At 39.9% G+C, this 21,645-nt stretch overlaps 1 protein-coding gene across 1 annotated transcript in view; it reads left to right on the top strand.

The window, feature by feature from the left end:
* Nucleotides 1-21,645, top strand: part of LOC134868114 (matrix metalloproteinase-17-like) — a 65,055-nt gene that overhangs the window by 29,358 nt on the left and 14,052 nt on the right. The window contains 3 exon segments of the mRNA XM_063889005.1: nucleotides 6,636-6,768; nucleotides 7,713-7,848; nucleotides 16,825-17,111. Of these exon segments, the coding sequence (XP_063745075.1) occupies nucleotides 6,636-6,768; nucleotides 7,713-7,848; nucleotides 16,825-17,111 (556 nt within the window).

The raw sequence follows: 21,645 nt of genomic DNA, 5'->3' as shown, positions 1-21,645 counted from the left end.
GGGGAGATCAAAGTGTCTCATTATAAGGCAGATAGAAAAAAAAAATCCCACAAATAGCAGCAGTATGTTCGACAACCACACTTGGAACGCACATCGCACCATGAATGCAGAGTGAACTTAAATATGTATCGCTTCATACTGCAGATAAACAGCAGTTGGCATAGTGAGGCCCACATGTGCATGTAATGCTCATATCTAGTACCTGCGTGTGTGGCCCTGTTTCTGCTATCTTGACATCACGTCCTGCCCTACCTCGTCCGTCTGACACTCGCTCCCTGCGTTTGTTCTCCTCTGGCATCTCCCCTCCCTTTGGTTCATCTGACTCCTTGACCTTCGAGCGATAAGAAGAGCCAGCTGACAAGAACCGCTTTATGTTTCCGTCTCAACCGCTCTCTTCAATCAACTCACCCCCCCCCCCCCCCCACCACCACCACATCGTTCCCCTGTTTTATAGAAGCCTGATTCACATCAGGTTCACTGCCTCACCTCATGTTGAGATGTGCAGAAAGTGGGAGAGATATGGGGGATGGTAAGGAGCTGAAGTCGAATGGTGAGATGGTTCATCTTTTTCTTTGTAACTCAAGCTTATCATTTTAGTGATATGGCCTGCAGATTACGGTTAGGTTTACTTTACTTACAGGTTATAGCACATTTTCACACACAAAGTGCTTTACATCACCATTAACACGCAATAATTAAGAGAGAAAGAAAATAAAAACAATACATAAACACAATACCCTTCATAAAAGAGTTACAAGAGAGTTTAAAATCTAAATTGTAAATACAGACGATGCTGCAAGAAACGTAATGATAAAACAAAGTTCAATGGCTTAAGGGCAGCAGTAAAACATAAATGTTTTTAACCTTGAATTGAAAAACTCAGGGTTGTGAGGACCTCAGGTTTTCTGGAAGTTTGTTCCAGATGTGCGGCGGGTAAAAACTAAAAGCAGATTCGGCGTGTTTGGTTCTGAACCGGGGAACAATGAGTAAGAACGCCCCCGAAGATCTGAAAGCTCTGGATGGCTCGTAACAGAGCAGCATATCCGACACATATTGGGGTCCAAAAGTAAGACAAATTACGCTGAAAATGGACCCAATTAAAAGAGACAGAACCACTTAAAATAAGATTAGAGTATAAATGGTGGGTGCAGTCTCACACTATGATAAAATGGAACTGATCTTAAGCTATGAGTCTATATTATGAAGGAGGTTTCTTATTTTCCATGCTTTCAGTTTGTATGGTTACTAAAAGTATTGATTAATGCACAATGGATGTCAAGAAGTCCAGTTTCTGGAAAACTGGCCATTTCTTTTCCCATTGACCACTTCTATTTGCCTCTGTCAAGGAATCATCCATCACTTGATTAAAAATATCCTATTACCGTGATTGTTCCCTCCATGATATCCAAGACTCGTTTAATTTCTTGTAAAAAAGCCAGTCTGCACAATAAATTATAAAGCTTTAAGGTTAATATCAATTCTCATTACCCTGCCAGGACTTTCTTCATTAAACTCTCCAGAAAATATACCTTAATGACTTTCTGTATTTGTCAAACTCAAGAATGAACTATAAAAGCACATTCATGTAAATTGAAACACTTCAGTTTTCAATCATTTTACCTCAATGAATTCCCATTGGGCTTTTTTTGTCTTTAGTGATTAAGATAGATTAAACCTTAAACCTATGAATGTGTGATTTTATTACAAATGCTATCCCTTTGTTGGCTTGAAAAGTGGCAGTTAAAAAGTTGGCTGTTTTTCGTCCTTTATGTACAACAGTAGTTAGGCACAGCTTGATTTCGGAAAACATATTTTTTACAGTGGAAAAAACCTGCTTGAAGGAACATAAAAATCCCCTTTTATTGATTCAACTCTGTAAAAGTTGGTGTTAAAATACACAACGAGAGATGTAACTACGTGCCACATAATGACCCACTGTCCCTACCTCATATTGAAAGGCCATACATCTGTTTTTCGGAAGATCAGATAGCACTCACGGGATGCCTTTATGTGTATACGTGTGCTTCTTTTTATTTTTCTTTGGCCCATGTTACTCATGCAGTTCATGCTTGACTCACATTTACACACTCCCTCTGTTTCTCTTGTGATGTGTGAAATCATAGTCAGTGGTTCGGTTTGATGTTTACAAGGCGGTACAACAGAAGGCTCCCTTGAGGATACGTAGATCTTGAGACTCAAGAAGCCCTCGTTGTCACAGGTCTTGATCCAACTCCTTCACCATCTTCCATGCTTTTCCATTACCCTCCAAGTCTTCTCACATTTTCTCTCTGTTGTTGTCTCCTCTGAGTGTCAGGGTTCAGCTCCTCTGACTTTCACTCACACTCACTGTACACTGAGCAGCACAGAGTCCTGACAGTTTAGATTGATGACAAAGTTTAGGATTCTTGACAGCAACCTTGCAAAAACACACACAAGCAATGACGTAGGACTTTCTCGTAAACAACAGCGTTGCCTGACAGAATGTTGATGTTGGACTGTTCTGCGAAACTCTACATTATGTTCAATGACAACGTTTTTAAGATTCAGTGCCAGCCTTTTCCGACTCGACTCCCATACTCTTACCTTCCCGACTTTGTTGAATAAAGGTCACACTGGTTCCTGCATTGAATGCACACAAATGATATGTAGATATGTTGGATATAGAGAGGATTTCTACGTGTGGAGAACTGATTTGCTGGTTTGGTTTCTTCCCGATCTTATCTCTGGCGGTATTGTTGTCATAAGGTTAACATTTTTATATTTTAGTAACATTTCTTGACTACTATGTGTTGCATTGGAATTACATGCCCCTCTCAATCTCAACTATCGGTCTCAACTATACTTCAGTTTAAGTGCGACTTCCCAAATAATAGCATGCTAAGGTGCTAGGCTAAGAGGGTTACCACAGTAAACATTACTTGCTCAACAGCTAATATTAGCATTGTTTTCTTGAGCGTGTTAGCATGCTGTTGATAACATTAAGATCAAAACGACAGGGTGCCCAAATACAGTCTCAAAGAGGGAATGCATGGCTGTCCACTTTAAGTCAACTCTTTAATTTCTGGCACAAACATTGGATTCCAAACCATGTTTAGTTATTCACACATTAATGAAAATTGGATTAGATATATAGAGACATTTTTTCATAAACATAATGAATCATGTTTTCCTAAATTAGCTTTTTCTGCTTTGTTAAGCAGGAACACCACAACACGAAGTGGTTGAATGTAAGAATGGGCAGTGTTTACACATTTCTTGTACAAAATGTAATGTGTCAAGGACAATTATTCCCCTGTTGACCTCAACAATAATCTCATGTAGGCTTTCGAATAAGTGTTACACAATAACCTATTAAGTTCCTGAGCCAGTTGTTTCTTCTTCGTCGCATAAGCTGTTCTTTAGAACTTGGACAAGACCTTTCTAACAAACTTTTATGCTGACCACAGCATCGCAAACACAAAGGCCTGATAACTGTACATAGATTTGATGGTTCAGAAAAAAAGAGCTTGTTACAGTGGCAGCAGGCTTGGCAGAGCATATTTTCTGCCTCTCATGCCAGTTACAGCAATATGGGAATAGTGGAGTGTTAGACATCATTTTGTGCTATGGTTTCCTGTGTCTGCGTGTCTTAATAATGCATGATTAAAGAAGACTGGAGTCTCAGCCATCTGCGTCAGCCCCCTCTAGCTGCAGTTAATCACAGACTCCGAGAGAATAAACTCACATGGGGAGGCTTTACTTCTTTCATCGTATATTTTCTGTCTCTGCATGAGGGTGAGATGTCTCCCATCTCTTGAATCCATTTCTCTCTTGCCTGTTATTCTTCTAGGATTAAGTGTTGTCATATGTGACCTTCAGTTTTATGCACAAAGCGCTTTTGTTCCAAGGAAGAGAGAATTACCTTTCTGACTTCATCTGTGGATTAACACACTTGCGGTGGTTTACATGCTAATGATTTTAGCAATGTATTTCTACATTATGTAAACTGTCCGTAGGCTGTCACGGTACTAAAAAATACATATCTAACAACTTTCAGTAGGCAGTAGGTAGCTCAATACCAGATTATCTAGACTGCATACTGTTGATAATTTTAGAGTAGCAATTAACTTTATTTTTAATGCAGCTACTGTATTTTGTTTATTTTCTCTACTGAATTTACTAATGCATTTTCTTGCCAGTTTTTTTGTTTAACAGGTAACACAAATTGCCTTGTGTTTTTATGCTTAAAGCCCTTATGATTGATGCCCTCTTAGTGGTTTTCCACTCCAGCAGAAATTGCTCAGCTGTAGTCAAAATATATTGTAGGGCTTGCAATGCTAGGAGTAGTAAAAATAGCATTTATTTTTTCTTTGCATTTGTGTGAAGCACAGAGCCAGTTTTCTGGTGATGTAACATCCATATTGTTGTTTTCCGAACCACATGTGAAGATCTTCGTTGTTGAGTTCAAGTGTCGGCAAACTTCTCCTTGATTAACAATGCTGAATCCATAGCAGTGTAAGAGGGGATTGTTCTGCAGCTGACGCTGTGCCACGAAGGCCCTGTGGACCGAAAGACACTGACATAAACATTTTACAACAGGAATCAATATTGTGAGACCAGAAAAAGGAGATAAGAGGTTTGACTCGTACTAAGCTTTGCAATCCATAAGTCGTAACTAAATAATAGGCACAAACTGAAATAGCCTTTATAAATTGTCTTATAACCTGTGTGTTTCACCTCCGTCTTCTTCAAGCTTTGAATATCACAAAGCTAATTACAAGTCCAACCTGTTCTTTACACCAGCATTCGTGGAGTTACATTCTGGCATGTGCTCTCTCTATGGGGATCAATACTGCTGATATAATTATTTCTTTTTGTACATCCTGCCAAAATGCTCAGTCTGCTGACACTGTGGGTGGTTTTCCTGGCATTTGAACCTTTAAAAGTGCTTTGCTAGAACTTTCAGCTCAGCATAATCTACCCCTGAATCCCAATGCATTGGACCCAGGCTACACATACACAACATGTCAACTGCAGACTCAGCCGTTGATGTATTTTACAACCAGACATTTATTTTTTACCCTTCCAGTTTCTCAAAACTACCACATTTAGTTCTGTCATTAGTTTTCTTTCTTTCTCTTTGATTTAACATTGAACTGTCTAAGATAATATACTTTCAGTATGTCTCAACAATAAACTTCCCCTCATCCACCTTTATACGTATGTATGTCATGCTCCAACCACCTGGCGTGAGCGCAGATGCTTAAAGCACATCGTTACAGAGACCTCAGTTTTATTAGTAAATGAAAAGAGGCCAGTCTCCGTGACATTAATCAAGACATTACGATCTTAACTCTAGGTATTCAGACGTATATGGTTTCCAATCTGCCTTCTATACATGCTCAAACTTCATTTCTTTCTCATTATCACAGATGACACTAATCTGTATTCTGTTTAGAAGCAATAGATGAGGAGTCCAATATCAACTGTCAACAGCTTTGTAGGACCCAAAGTCAATTATTGAGTTAATGAAATGTCCCCAGTGTTGTCAATCGAGAACAGTTGCCTTGCTATCGATCTGTGTCACTCATCAGTAATGAGAGCTGATCACAAATCCTTTAGAAAGACTAGCCATCAAATTACATGGAGAAAAGACAAGAGACCGCAAGAGAGAGAGAAAGGAAATGGATTTATAGCAATGGAGTCAACTGAAAATGAATCCTTTAGGAAACAAATAGGTTTAAATATCAAAGTGACAAACCTGGAACATTCCAAACTCTATTGGCATTCAAAGAATAAACCAAAACCCTTTTTTCAACACAACTTAACATACATAAATAGTCATTATTTACAACAATCACATAAAATAGAGAGTTATGGCCTACTTGTCCAGTTTAGTAATTCAATGCTGAGGAAACCGAAGAATAGGGTTGTTTCAATATGACATTTTGATATGTCACAGATGGAAAAGCGCAGGTGCAAATGATTAAATTAATGACCTTACTGGGACACTAAAATGGAACGGAGCCATCGTTAATGTTATTAGGAACACCTGTGCTTCTTCCACTACCATGTCTACTCTGACCATGAGTTGCTTCATCTCCTAATCCCTAAACCAACTTTCATTTCAGTTAAAACTTTCAAAATGTGGTTCTTACCTGGTGCAGAACATATAATTGGTCACATTAAATATTGTGTTTGTATGATACTTAATACTTTTTTGATCGGTTTAGCAATATAGCAGACAAATAGCAGGTGTGTCGAGTAATGTTGGAGTTGTGTAAGAGTCCCAGTAAGCCAACATCAATGAAATGCCGCCGTTATGAAAGTTATCATTTGCACCTGCCTTTTCCCTTTATGACATGTTAAAATATCTGCTATTAAATAATGTGTTTTGAATGGTTCTGTGTGTGTTCGAAAAGTTATGGGGCTTTCACATTGTGCGTACTGTTTATTTCAAGTGTTTCAAGCACTCGCATAACATGAATGTACAAATGTGGCTGGACACACAGTATCCGCAGACGGTCAACATGAACAGTATCCGCCGGCGGTAAACATGAACAGGTGTCAGATCTTCTCAGCAGCTTTGGATACTTGGAGTCCTTGACATGCCTGGGATTACTCTTGAACTCTGTGTCTGCTCTTCCCCCTTCCAGGACTGGCTGAGTAAGTTTGGCTACCTCCCGCCCCCTGACCCAGTGACTGGTCAGCTTCAGACCAAGGAGGCTCTGACCAAGGCCATCAAAGCCATGCAGAAGTACGGAGGGCTGAAAGAGACCGGAGTCTTAGGTAGGTGGACGTGTGTGCGATGGCAGGGAAAGGGAACAAATATGTCAACTGTAAGAGAGTGCCTTTCACATTCACCTGCACAAGAATATATAAGGTACACCCTACAATTTAATCCTTTCCAAGTAGCAAAAACTCCACCTCTACGAAAAGTGCTGCGTCAATCATTTTCACACTGCCACCATTAAACATTAGAAAGAAGAAATTAACTTCAGCTCTTTTTATTGGATTCCATTTGATTGAACAGATGTCTACACACGCCTCAAGACATGGTATAAACATAAATCATACTCTCTGTCACACACACACGGTAGAGTGACGGCACTGCATGCTATGAGATTGATAATAGTGTTGTAAAACAGAATAACAGATTATTGATTACTACACCCTCCGCCATTCCCCTGCACACATCATTCATTACACATACAGTACATACTCTCCGCCTAACACACACACACACACACACACACACACACACAGCAATTTCTTTTCTATAGACAATATTATCATACACACTCCATCGACATACACGACTGTATAGGGTATAGAAAGCCTGATACTGTGTGAATGATTTCAAGACAGTGTGTGTGTGTGTGAGCAAGTATAATTTATGGCCCCAACAGTAGTTTTGTGAGAGGGAGTGTGATTGTGCATGTGAGAGGGTATCGTGCAAATCATATATGATTTATGGCCCTAGCGGACACTCATAACCTCCTGCCCATGCACATATGTATGCATATGAGCAGACAGAGTATGAGTTACAGCTCCTGAAGCACTCATTTGCCAACAGATGTTGCGGCGGCTATCTTTCAATGTGTTGACTTCATGTGTACAAGCCGTAATAAAACTGAAGTAGGAAAAGTTATATTTACTGTGTAATTTTTATAAGGTGTATGTAATGTTCCTCCATTAGTCTGTAGCTTAATTACCTCTCCCCTCATCAACAGACCAAGCCACACTGGGTCTAATGAAAACACCCAGATGTTCCCTGCCAGATGTTTCTGAGGCCGAGGGGACAATGGGCCGCATGAAACGAGACGTGAACCCCCAGAACAAATGGAGTAAGAGGCATCTATCCTGGAGGTAGGGATGAATGAAATACACAAACTTCTATGAAGTTACACTGGAATATAAAAATATATATGTCAAGATCATTCACAATAGAGTAATTGAGATCATTGGGTGATGGTTAATGGCTGGAAGAAATCATAAACCTAAATTACATAAATATATATAGTGTTTGTGTCAGATATCTAAGCTTAACACCTAAGCACCACCTCTAACACCATTGTGTTCGGTCCTTCTCTATACATCACATTAGTGCAATACAGGGAGCTAGGAGTCATAAACCATCACATTTTCCCCATTATCTCTTCCATCTGTGCACCCTTTGGTAGATTAGATTAGCTGGCTCTTCCTCCAGGTGGAAATCTTTTGGTTTCTGGATCAATTTTGGCTCGGAGGAAGAGCATGAAATGCATGGAATGGTTTTCGCAAACAGACGGTAATTGCATCTCCGGGTCTTTGCAGTTCCACTCCAACACCGAGTGGTTTGCATGATTCCTGAAGATCAAAAGCTTTGTCACAGAGTCAATCTGCAGTTTATACTGTACATGATAAAAATGATGTAGTCATGTTAGGTGCAGCTGGACCATCTGTCAGGGATACAGCTTAGTGTTGGATAGAGGAAGAGGCAGTGAAACATGTGTTTTGCCTGTGCTGATACACACACGCTAACGGGGGGTGACTCAATGATGAGATGATCTAAGCTGGTGTGTTGGCCAGCAGTGTAAAATGTGTGCGCCCCTGCGGCTTAAGCATGGACCTTATAAAATAAGTGGATGTAGCCTTCATGATTTCAACAGTTGGTTGATTGAATACTGATTTGAAGCCTCAAGGTTGGCATTTAACTATATTGAGTTTTGAAAAGCCAGAAGTGCCAAATTGTCAATCACTATGTGCCCTCAGCCAAAGGCATTCACTGCTTTATGCACTTATGTTACTGTGAATTGACCATCATTTACTTATTGATCATCATGCTGTATTTAAGACGACTTTACTATTGCAATATATCGAATGAGAAGTAGTGTCATTTTCTCATAGACTTCTATAAAATCAGACTCGTTTTTAGCATCCATTGGAGTTCCCTCCTGCTGGCTATTTGAAAGAATGCACATTGAGGAACTCCTGCTCTGCCTTTGAAATGTCACCAATTTGTATACTTTATTTGGGCAAAAGACAACAATGAACACAATAGATGGATACAAAAACACGTCCAAAATGACATAAGTGTTACAACACACAAATATACCCACACTGTTCTCACTCCCATGAGGTTGGATACCCTATATTCTCCCTCTCCCTGTGGGTTAGCAGTGATGGAAAAAGAGTCAGTGCTTCTAAGTCACAGCATTGTCTCAAGACTTTTTATCCATTCTCCCCACTGCTCCGTTTACCAATTCATGGGCAGTGACCTCTTCCAGATTTTCCAACAAACGTTGTTGCTGATGAGAGGAGTCAGTGTAACATTAACTTGTTAACCAGCCTGACTGAACAATTATTATCTGATTACCGCATTAAGCATTTGATCACCATTTAGCTCCAATGGATGTAGGCTGTAAATGAAAATCCAGTGTCGGTTGACCTGTGTTTTTGCATTAAGGCCACTAAAGTCACCTCACACAGTTGTGACTGTTCTCAAAGTTTATTTCTCAACGTCCAGCCCAGCTCTTTTAGCTCCCAATAACATGGTTTGCGTTGCTAGTATGGAATGGAAGCTTGGATGATGTAAAGTTTATAATTACGCTTGAAAAAAAAGTGTTAAATGTGATGATTACACCTTAGGAAAGCTAACAGCTGCAGTATGTACAACATTTCTGGAAAATAATTTGGTATAATTACCACAGCAACATTTGATGCTTCTTTGTTGTATACCTCGTCTGTTATTGAATGCTAGTGTTTAGCCGCTTTTTTCAATAGTGTAAGTTTTAAATCGCTTTAATTTAAATGAGGAGTAGTGTGTTTACTGCTGCTGACAGGTCAGCATGACTTCTCAGCTCAGTGGTGTGTTGCTTTGCCAGGAGCTGCAGTGTGTGCCTGACAGCAGGAACACAATGAAACAGACAGGTAAGCTGTCAGAGTCGAGGCTATGCTTTCAGAATGTGTGAAATCTTCAGATATTGTTTATCAGCAAGCCAATGTGGTTTGGCAAATGTAAAGACAGCCCTGAGAATGCATGTGGCCCGCAAATGAAAGATGGCAGTAATCTGTAAGTACGAGTTAGACACCTAAGGCTTTTTTTTCTGCCATTCCAGCCAAAGTTAAGTAGAGTGAGCGCAGTGGCCTTTTTGAGCCCAAAGCAATCTGTAGGGGAGAGATGACCCAAGAAGGCTAATACATCCATAGGTAGGGAAGAAGAGCCGCAAAATGAAGCGAGATGCGGAGGGAAAGCAGGACATCAGGGCACTGGAGGATTGAAGAAACAGGTCGATAAAATGGAACGATGGGAAGGCTGAATGAGCACGAGGGAGTTGCAGTAGTTACTGCAAAACAAGGGACAGAAAATAGAGCATAACCCAGAGAAAATGGTAAAGATGCTGCAGGATGAGAATGGGTTGTATACGGTTGATTTAGAGAAAAACAAAAGGTGTATCCGTCTGTTTTTGGTTCCTGGTTTGCAGCAGCAGAAGTAACAGATCAGACCGTAAGAGGGATGAGTTCAGAGGGAATTACTTGTCACCTTGGGGCGGGTTAGTTGTGGCTTATTGTAACAAACTGCCTGCTGACTTTGTCCCTGCGGCATGCCTTGTTGAAATAATCCCCTGCATCCACCCACAGAAGTCTTTCAGTCAGAGATACAGACAATTCTTTGGGGTCAGGATATGATTGCAAGGGGGCTCTCGTAAGGTCTCCCCTGACCTGGAAAACCGAGTGGCAGCGATCCAGCCTCACACTGCACCAAAGCTGGTGTACAGACTCCACATCTGCTTCAGGGGGAACAGCAGCATACACACCGCTGTGAAGACCTGCTGCTTTATGACTAGAACATTTTGCTTTTTCTCAACAATGGCTCTTACTCCAGCTTCTCTTCATCCTACGAAGTGCCTGACTTGTGTTGCAGCCTGTGTTTTTATTCCACCTTTCTACTTGCAGCCGTCTCATTTGTCTGCAAAGAAGCCAAGTTTTACCAGAGACTTCAGATATGAAGTACAGACCTGGTCTCCTTTGTACATTTATTTTCTGCCTGAAGCTCCTGCCAAGAAAAAGATGGTCAATTAAAAGTGCTTTTATTATAAACCCTTGTGGATTATTTGTGGATTTCAGATTCAGTCACATTTTGAGACATTGCCATATGGTGTGGTTTGTCAATAGAAGCATTGGTATTCCATACAGAATCGCAGCCTCAGAAGAGTTGGGTGTTATTCTTTGAACTCTTCTTTTATCTAGTTGTGTGTGGGAAATGTATATGTACTGAATCATCACATGCACTAAAAAACCGTCAGTGTACACTCATACAGGGTTTTCCACCTTTCCCCTTTTATTATGTCCTTTGTTCAGCTCCAAGGTCTCTTTATTGTTGAAGCCATGCAGAGAACTTTTATATATATAATCTGCTACAGATAATATTTCAAGGTATTTCCTTGTGTTCAAATATCTGTTTTGTCAAAAGGGACTACATATTTTAGATCCTCAAATAATAACAAGGCTTTCACTGAGAACTGTATCGGTGTTGGCTTAATAGTAGTGACTTTGAGCTAGGGTGTCAGGCAAAACAGTTCTGTTATTATTATTTCACAACAGCAAAGTATTTACAACAACTGAGGCTGTGTGGAGTAAGAGGCTATATGGTCCATAGCAACAATAAACACAAAGCTTCTGAAATATAAAAATAATTAAAGTGAGTCGGTTTACACTCCTTTATATATGCAATGGACTGGATGATTGGTTTCGACCTTCACAACATCAACAAATATGAGCTACAGGCTCAAGAATAGTCAGAAATAACTGGTTTTACTCAGAAACAGATGCAACTCACACCACTTAGATGCAGTGGAGGGCACTTTGTACTTTGTACTTTGTGCTCTGTCTGGCCTTCATCTATTTCTTACTAACTGCTCATTGCTTTGGACTCAAAAGCACAGTTATGCAATTCAACAATGAAGGAGCCTTACAGTTTCCTTTTATATTTTCACTTTGGGGTGTTGAAGCAGCACCAGGATTACTTCACGTTAACATTTCGTAATAGAATCTGTAATGGCAAAACGCATTCCTCTTACACATTGTCCGGCTGAAGACCTTGCAAGGATGGTTTCATAAACATTATCCGTCCTATAAGATTTGGAACGTCCTATAAGCTCACAGCTGTGACCAAAATCCATATTCCCCACAACCATTTTATTTGCATAATATCTAGAAGGATTATTAAGTTGACATAATGTAGTTACACACACTTAAACTCATATCATCACAGCTGTTATCTCTGCTGTTGGGAACTGTTGAAGACACACATTTTTACAACTATGTGATTCAACCTCTTTCATAATAACATTCCCTATCCAGTAAAAGCGTAGAAGGCTTGTTTTGCTTTACTTACTTAGTACATAAATGTGAATTGACGTTGTTTTAGTAATCAAATTAACAGTAAATATTTGGGATTGATTATTTTAATGTATTCTTCGCGTACATTCATTTTCATATTTTATTCTAGATTCCTGTCATCCCTCTTTCATCCCCATCAGCCTTCAACAATGCCCCTTCCTCTTTCATCTTTTTCTTTCCTCATGCTTTTCCTCCTTTTCCAACCTCTGTCAGTCAAGCACCATGGTGAAAGATTCACAGTCTGCCCAGGACTGCATGCTCAGTAATGTCATGGTGTGCTTTGATGTAAGCAGTTCTTTATGGGGGTATTGTATTTGATTGATGTGGAAACGTCTGACAGTACTCTCAGTTCTCAGATATTTATTTGTGAGTCAATGATGCACACTCAGTAGCTCTGCTGCTGCTAAACAGCCCTCAGCCACTGAGCCAGCGATGACTCCTGCTTTATGCCGCAGCCAAAAGCTCTTACATCTGCACTTTTTTCCTCCTAACTCTGCTGGCTCATGTGCTTATCACTTTCTAACTGCTAATCAGTCACGGCCATGAAATTTGAGTCAAATAAACATTCATGGCATGATCGCTCAGCCATTGGCTTTGATCAGTTTATCCATCTAGAGCTGAGTGCATAACCCCACAGAAAGATATGACCAGGGACTATACGTCAGTTTTTATTCTGACTTTCACAGCTTGACATATTGGGAAATATGGCTATTCAAGATCAACATCACCTACACGTCTGAAATAGTAAGAATGCAGTTCGCTTAGCTTAGCATCAAGATTGGAAGAAGAGGGAAAGAGATAGCTTAAGGCCCCTATCAAACCATCGACCCTCTGTTTCTATACCACATCTACTGGCATCACAATCACTTCCTTGAAATGAAAAGTTGAGAATTATTGAATTTAATTTACAAAAACCTGTTAGAGAATCGTACCATGCAGTGTGAGTGGCATTGCTCACCCTCGCTTAGTCATATTTACATCATGTTTTTTTAGACTGCAAACAAAAAGACTTGGTGACCTGGCGGTGTGACTTCCTAGACTGTTGTTATGGACAGTCAGGTTGCCAGGCAACTAATGGAGATTTCAGGAAGCCAGAACACATAACGGTATTTCGTCAGGTTAAACCGTACACTGCAAAGGTTGAGATAGAAATTGGATGGATGTTGTCCGACTTTTAACCACAATTTCAAATAACGCCATACATACACTCAATGTCTGCAATATGCATGTTATACTGAAAGGATAAAGGAATGCTCAATTTGAATTTGTTCTTCATAATAATTGCCTTGGCATGTATTGGTTAACCCAATTCATCAGCAATTACATTAACTCAACACACTCAGGATAGTCACTCAGTGGAAAAACAAGATTCATTATGTCAAGAAAAATAATAAATCAAGGGTTAATTTATCTGCTCAGTCCAACTCTAGTTTTTAGACAGGAGGAACATGAGTAAAAACTTCAACACAGACTGTTTAATAAACACCAGATCGGTTGCTTGGTGTGAACATAATCACTACATTTGTTAAAATCAAGGTAAGATTGACAAACTGACAAGGACCCAGACAGGCTCCTTGAGGTCAAACATTTGTTAAGGAGGCACACCAGGTATATGTTATCTGGTTGATTTGCTATGCATCTTTAGTCCGCCCCGTGTAAACACAAGCAGATCCCACGTGGTCCTCAGTTCATCTGCGATGCAGGGCATGAATGTTCTGACCTTGGCGCTTCTACCTACAGTAACATAAACACACTGGCAAGCTGTCCCGCATAATGGATGCACATAAATACTTGCACAGTGACAAAACCATGCACTCTGACTCTCAATCTTTTCTCATATCAACATTCTCCCAAAAGCACACATACGCAAACACACAGGCGTACCTAATGGCCCACCCTCGTCCGTCTGAATTAGGCCTAATAAGCAGGTGAATTGTCTGTGGAGCTTGAGCCATTTGTCGTGACCTTGGCTAAATGTGGTTTGCAGTGAGGGTTCAGACGCTTGGGAAGTATGAATAATTGGACTGTGTGGGTACACTTTTTGTGAGCAAGTCAACACAATAAACACATTCTCCTCACTGCACACCACAGGTCTCCCCGCAGAATTGCGCATCTGAATAGTTTTTAAAGTGTCTAGCTGCATACATTATCATTCTAATGATGCAAAACTCCATTTGAAACCACGGCCACCTTTTTGCTTTAAGCTAACATTGCTAATACCCGTTATATTTAGTGACAACGTGTTGACATAGACATATTTGCTAATGAATACGTTAAATAGCTGCACTAATGAGCTCATTCACATGACTGGGTGTGTTAAAGACATCGCGGTAACTAGAGAACGGGCAGCTCAAGTGTTGACTGCAAACAAGAGCAGGACCAAAATAAACGCTAATGTAGGCGGAATGAAACTATGGTTGCTGGCTAGCAACCAAAATGAGCATGAAAGGCTTATATATTTGTCCAATAATCCAATAAATCTCCTCTCCATTACTGCTTTTACATTACTGCGTTGTCCGGCAGTGGTTCAGTCAGTAGGGGCCTGGACTGGGAATCGTAGGGTCGCTGGTTCAAGTCCCCGAACAGACTTGAAATATATGGAAAGTGGACTGCTACTTAGAGAGGTCCCAGTTCACCTCCTAGGCCCTGCTGTGGTGCCCTTGAGCAAGGCACCGGACTCCTCCAATCCCCCCTCCCCATTGCTCCCCGGGTGCTGCACGATAGCTGCCCACTGCTCCTAGTACTAGGATGGGTTAAATGCAGAGGACCAATTTCACTGTGTGTGCTCTGCTGTGTGCATGTTTGTGACAAATAAAGAGGGTTTCATCCTCCAATTCCTTTTTATACATTCAATCAAGCAGTGATGAATGACAACAAAACTGACTCAAGATAAATCGAGATAGAACTTGCTTACTTGCCTTGAGAAGTGATTTAAAAGATTATAGAGCTGAGCCCTTCTGGCAGGTGTTGAGAGGTTTGACTTTGACAGTAAAGGTCCGGTTATCCTCAGCTACAAGCAGAGTTGTTGGACCAGCTGCTGCTCCAGCTCATCTGGGGATGAAAGGCCTGAAATGGAGCTGGTGGCAAAGCTTGTCATACACTACACATTTAAATCCTTTTCTATAAAAAACGATGGGTGGACAAACTTCTGAATAGGTCTCAATGCAACTTACTAAATGGTTTATTATTTATCATGTCAGTAGAGCTCATCGTAACATCAAACATATTTTCAGGTGCAGTTCGGGGTAACTGCTGACCTGGAACGTAAAGAGGATTTTTGGCAGACATTGTCCACTAAATAGGGCATGTTGGCTAAAGTTGTTTGGCTTTTAATTTAATCTTGTTGATAGGAGATGAACCCTTTGTTTCGGACATGCAACACTTGGCTTTGTACATAAAGAGCAGCCTGTACAACTACTGAGAATGCTGAGGTCTAACAGTGTTTTATCACTCGTTTCAATCCTGTGGCGTCATCAGCATAACTGTGTAAATCTGTAATTATCTGCAGCAGCACGGCAGTTATTTAGCACCAAGGAATAAAATAGTTATCACATCAGAGCCGCGTTAAAGCAGCTGTCTGCAACTGGGTACGAGTCTCATTTCTATGGCAATACATTAATGTGTGTGTTTAAATCAATGGAAAGGCCAGAGGGGTTCAGTTCCTACCTTGGCTCCGGTTCAGATGAGGATTGATATTTATTCTACTGGTGTGTTTCTATTTAAAGACATGTATGACATTAAACATGCCGTACAGTATATTGCTTTAATGTATGTTATTTGACCTTTTTCTGTACAAACGAAAGGGAACTTGAGTAAGAGCAATTTATTATAAGTGAAAGCTGCTTAGATCAGACAGAATTGGGCAAATGGATGTAATCAACTATATCACAGCTGCACTGAAAGTCAGAAAAAAAATTATTTTGCTCAAAAACATTTCCAAAAGAAGAGTTTGTTTGGTAGTTAGGAGCATCAGGATTCAGGATGTTATAATCATATTATAGTTTTTCCAGTAAAGATTGGACAAGGTAACAAAGGACAGCATGAGAACCAACACTTACAAAGGTACAAAATTGATACCAAATTTCAGAAAGCTGGACAGTACTCACCAAATGTACTGGAATGGCTCGAGACCAATGGCATGATGGGACCTGTTTTTTGTGACCTGGAGATTATGACCCATCTTAAATATGAACAAGTACTAAGAATGAAAACAGTAATAGGGGATTGTCTTCAATAGGACTTATAATAGGTGTATTATTTTAAATGTCTGTTAGGTCCCAAGGACAGGTTGGGTGATTTTTGGTCTTGTGTAAAATGGTGTCTATTAGAAAGGCCAGAACTGCTACAAGGCTTTCTGGGGAAGTAAACCCAACACACTTGAGAACTGAAATACAGCTCCTAATAATCCCTATGTTTTGAGTTCTTCTCTAACATATTCCCTGTGTCCCTTTCTTCTCTCAGAGTGAGGACCTTCCCCAAGGACTCTGCTTTGCTGGGCAGGGACACAGTTCGAGCCCTGATGTACTACGCCCTGAAGGTCTGGAGTGACATTGCGCCGCTAAACTTCCACGAGGTGGCCGGCAGTGATGCGGATATTCAAATTGACTTCACTAAAGCCGACCACAACGATGGATACCCCTTTGACGGGCCGGGGGGCACCGTGGCACACGCATTTTTCCCCGGGGAGAGGTTCACTGCTGGGGATACACACTTTGACGATGACGAGGCCTGGACTTTCAGATCTCCAGGTGAGGAACTTAAACTAATTAGAATCAAAAGGATGGAGGAAGATGGAAGGATGCAGAGGAAGAATAGATATGGTATTCTGGGAAACTTCTCACTAAGGCATTTCTTCGAAACTCCCATAGTACTGTCGAGGAAAGTAAAACAAAAAACAAAAAATAGAAAGGAGCCTGATTAGAGACTCTTTTGAACTTCCACCGTCCATGCTCATCAAGACTTCTATATCCAAAACCAGAACGCTGACTGCATGTGGAGCCAAGCTGTGCTCCTAGCCTTTGTTCATGCTCCAGATTCTCTAATTAATATTTCATTTATCAGAACTAAAAATATAGCATACAATGGCTTCAGACACAGGACTCAGGGTAGTGACTAAAGCAGAGGTGTTGTAATCACAAGCTTATTAGGAGACATAAAAAGCCTCCTTTCACATCCAACAACCATAAATAAGCATCTACTGTAATGCGCCTCTGATACTTATTAATTGTTTTCTTGAGCAATTGAAAAAAATTGTGAATTAAAATCGAAGTATACTATTTAGTGATATTGATCGCAACTGATTATTAAATTATCCCATGGGGTTTCCACAACTACTTTGAACTTCTTATAGATATTAAAGTGGAAATAATGAGACAAAACCACTGTACAACAACATGTTTCCTTTAGATGTATGGCAATAAAAAGTTGAAAGGAATTTGTTTCTATTAGACGGTGAAATAGCACTACACTCACAATCAATAACACAGTGATTTGGAGACAATGGCACGCTGCTGAGATATGCAGGGTTGTGAACACGCTGTCTCTGCTGTTTACCCCTTTTTAGTAACGCATCCAAATAAGGTACATTTATTCAGTTTCCATAAAAAGCTATTCATATATATGCAGTACCATTTTATCACCCTCACAGATGATTCTTCATGATACATTCTCCCCATGATTGTGTCTAAAACCTCAGGCTGAGATTTAAGCTCCTTGGGGGGGTCACAGGGCTCACTGTTATGTCCTACTCCCCAGATGTGGAGCTTAGAGCTTTTTGCAGTGGTGTAAATGACACTGACTGCACCAGCTGGTGAGGGTATGATGCAGCCAGGACCTGTGTTCATTTCCATTCTTTTGGTTTAGCCATGGTTAAGCTGTAAACCATATGTTCCAGAAGCTCAATCTGCTCCAATTAGGGCGCACAGCGGGCCACAGCAGTGGCAGGGAACGCTGGCATGATGATGTCACAGTTTACAGAATCATCTGGGGTTTGGTTAATGGGAGCAAGGCAGGGAAGCAGGGAGGGGTCAGAGGTGGGATATTGTCTTGACCCCAATCTATGTCTCGTTTTTCAAAATCAATCAATTCTTGGGAAATAATTGGATTTCCGGTCATGGGACGAAAGTGTAAAAAACGCAACTTTCTCTAGGAGTGAAATTGAAAAGATGCTTCCTTGTTTGATGTTCTTGCCTTCAAGGTTATTTATTTTAATTGTGGTAATGAAGAGAAAAATGTACATCAAATGAAACACTTCAGACTTCTTAATTGTTTTTGAATCAGCTGTCTGCCTTATCCTGTTTGCTCTTTATTGGCACTGAAGCCCTTTGTTTCTTGAGGCCAATCGATGGTGATAAAAACTATTTTACAGCTAAATAAATATATATTCATCCCCTCTTTGAAAGCCTTACCCTTGTGAAATTTATCATTTTCATACTTTAAGAATGTCTACAAAAACATTTTTGACAAAGTCGAGACTGACCTCTTTAGCCAAGGTTGTTGCTAATTTCTGTTTCACATATTTTGTTTCTTTTGAATGAACTAGAAAGTTAATTAGGGGTAGTACAGAAGTAAGCTGGTAACGCAATCCTGACATATCATGAGATGATGGTTGTTAATATGGCCAAAATGAACAATGTATGATAAAACACCGTTATTGATTGATCATCAGAAAGCCCTTTATTTTAAAATATTGATAATAGCAGCTTTAAAGAGAAGATTACTATTGTAATTTGATACTCGGGTCGTTTCTTATAATACTAAACTATGATAAACTGTTGATTAATACCTACAACTAAACAAATATTCAGTTTCAGAGTCCATACTGTACCTTATGTTTCCAGAGTCTGCTGGTCAGATAAAGCAACAGGTAATGTCCTTTCTTCTTCTTACCATTAGCTGGGTTTGAGGCTGATGTGCCTTCATGTTTTATTGTGGCTTATTGGAAATTGAAAATGTATTCATTAAATATGAATCATTGACATGAGTGTCCCACATCTCCCCTTTTTTTGTATAGCAGCCATTCAGTCTGTTCAGTAGCTTAAAGGATTGTGTTTCTAGAGCTGCCAACTTGCCTTATTTAACATGCTGAATATTCACGAAAGGAGTCATTCCAACTTTATTCCTCCTAATTAATTTCTGACATGATGTAATAGCCAGTGTTGTGCATGAACGAGTTCAAAAGAACGCGTTCATTGAACACGCTCATTTTTTCGTGAACGTTGAACTGAACGCAACACATTTTTCAATAAAGAACTTGAACGTGAATTAGTTCACATTATGTGTCATGAACGCCAGACATCACTATAAATGAACGTTGGCATTTGTTTTCCATTGAAAACTGAGTGACATCTGTTTTCTCTTTTGAAACGCAACGAGAGAGAAAGTTCCTCCCTCCTGTAGGTGCCGCTTAAATCATGTATCAACGCAGAGATAGTTTTGGCACTGTATGCGCAATGCATTGCGGGCAACGTAGTGTCCGGCTGAGAATAGTTGAGTTGAATAGTTGAAACGTACTGGCTTCCGCACAACGTTACCCATGATGAATTGCAGCAGAGCGGCTTAGGCATAGCAACGCCGAGAGCGCGGAGGGCTGGAGGCTCGAGAGAGAGAGATAGAGAGATACAGAGACCAATGACGAGAGTGAGAGAAAGCGCTGCGATTTAAAAAAAACCAAAACAAGATGGCTAGTGGAAGTGATGGCACGGAGACGGACTCCGATTCTCCTCACGAACATTTAAAACAATTTTACACTCTTGCAAACCAAGACCCCGACGGTAAAAATCTTTCCTTCCTGTGTAAGATGTGTCCACCTGCGCAGCAAAAACAAGTTAGGACATCGACAACGTCCTTCTCGAATTTGAAACGGCACATTGAATTAAAACATCCATCCAGTGTGAATGCAATTCAAGAGTTTTGCTCATTTCATACACACACATAGGTATATATAATATCATATATATCAAATAATATATTCATATTTCATATTATATATTCTTTATTTAATTGAATGCTAGTAGATTTCATTGCACTAAGTATAGAACTGGTCTATCTTGTCTGTATTGCTACAAGTTTCAGCACCTGTTAAGAAACCCACAATAGCAGTGTTATGAGCAAATGTCTACAATGAACAGTTTCAAAGAACGTATAGTGATTTCTAGCTCGTAGTGTGAAAAAAAGTATTTATTTGAATATCTCACGAAAAAAGTGAAATGAACTGAACTTTGAACTAGTTCAGAATTAAAATTGTGAACTTTGAACGTGAACTGTTCACTTTGAGCATGTATGAACTGAACTTGAACTAGTTCAGAAAAGCTGTGAACTGGCACAACACTGGTAATAGCTCTTTATATCAAATATTCCTCAGGCCGGCCCAAAAAAACAGACTGGGGAAGTGTCTGAAGCCAAAACAAACACAAACTTTGACTAAAATATTACCTTTGAGAATGTTATCAACTACTTATCTATCTATATACTATAGCAGATGAGAAAAATACATACTTTACAGGGATTTTATTTGGAAACATCATTGTGTTTTCCCTCCAAAGTTTATCTTTCAAGTAGAGAATGTTCCACACTCTCAGATTTTCAAGTGAAATTTTCCACAACATATACATTAAAATTTAACAGTCTGACAATTTTAGTTTCACTTCTTGAAACCTCGATAGAGTTCAATAAATTGTGATAAATATTTCAAAACACGAAGGTCCATTTTCACTTTTCTGGATTCAGCTTCATTCTTTCTCAGAAATATCGTGATCTGCGTCCAAATTGAGATGTATCCAGTAAGCGTCGGGTCTGAGCTGAGCTGGAGCATGGAATAAAAATCAAGCCTGCACTGTTCTTTTCAATAATGTAGTATATATGGCGCCCTCTCTTCAAGGGTAAAAAATGTAAGAAGGAAATAAGTGGGTCAACCGCAGCTGCAGATATTACCAGAATTGATTTTTAGGGAGCTTGTGAAATACTTTCAGTCTCAGGAAAAAAAAGATCGACCGCAACAACAAATCTTCTGCTTGAACAACTCTTCCATTAAAATTGAGACCCCTTTAATGATATACTTGGCCATTTGCACTATGTTAAACGACCAGAATCAATAGGTGTCTCAGGTTCAATGACTGCTCAGATGTTGGCTGTCAGTTAAAGCTGCTCTCTCTCATCCTGGTGGGGGAATTGCTGCATCATCATCCTACTTGAAAATGCATGTGTTGTTTCATTACACCACTTTAAAGGCGTTCATTTCTTTGAAACTTTGGAAAAAGCGAATATATATTTGAAATGTCCTGA

The sequence above is a fragment of the Eleginops maclovinus genome, chromosome 8 (assembly GCF_036324505.1).
Source record: "Eleginops maclovinus isolate JMC-PN-2008 ecotype Puerto Natales chromosome 8, JC_Emac_rtc_rv5, whole genome shotgun sequence".
NCBI classification, from domain to species: domain Eukaryota; kingdom Metazoa; phylum Chordata; class Actinopteri; order Perciformes; family Eleginopidae; genus Eleginops; species Eleginops maclovinus.
This window is presented reverse-complemented; position numbering and strand designations above follow the sequence as displayed.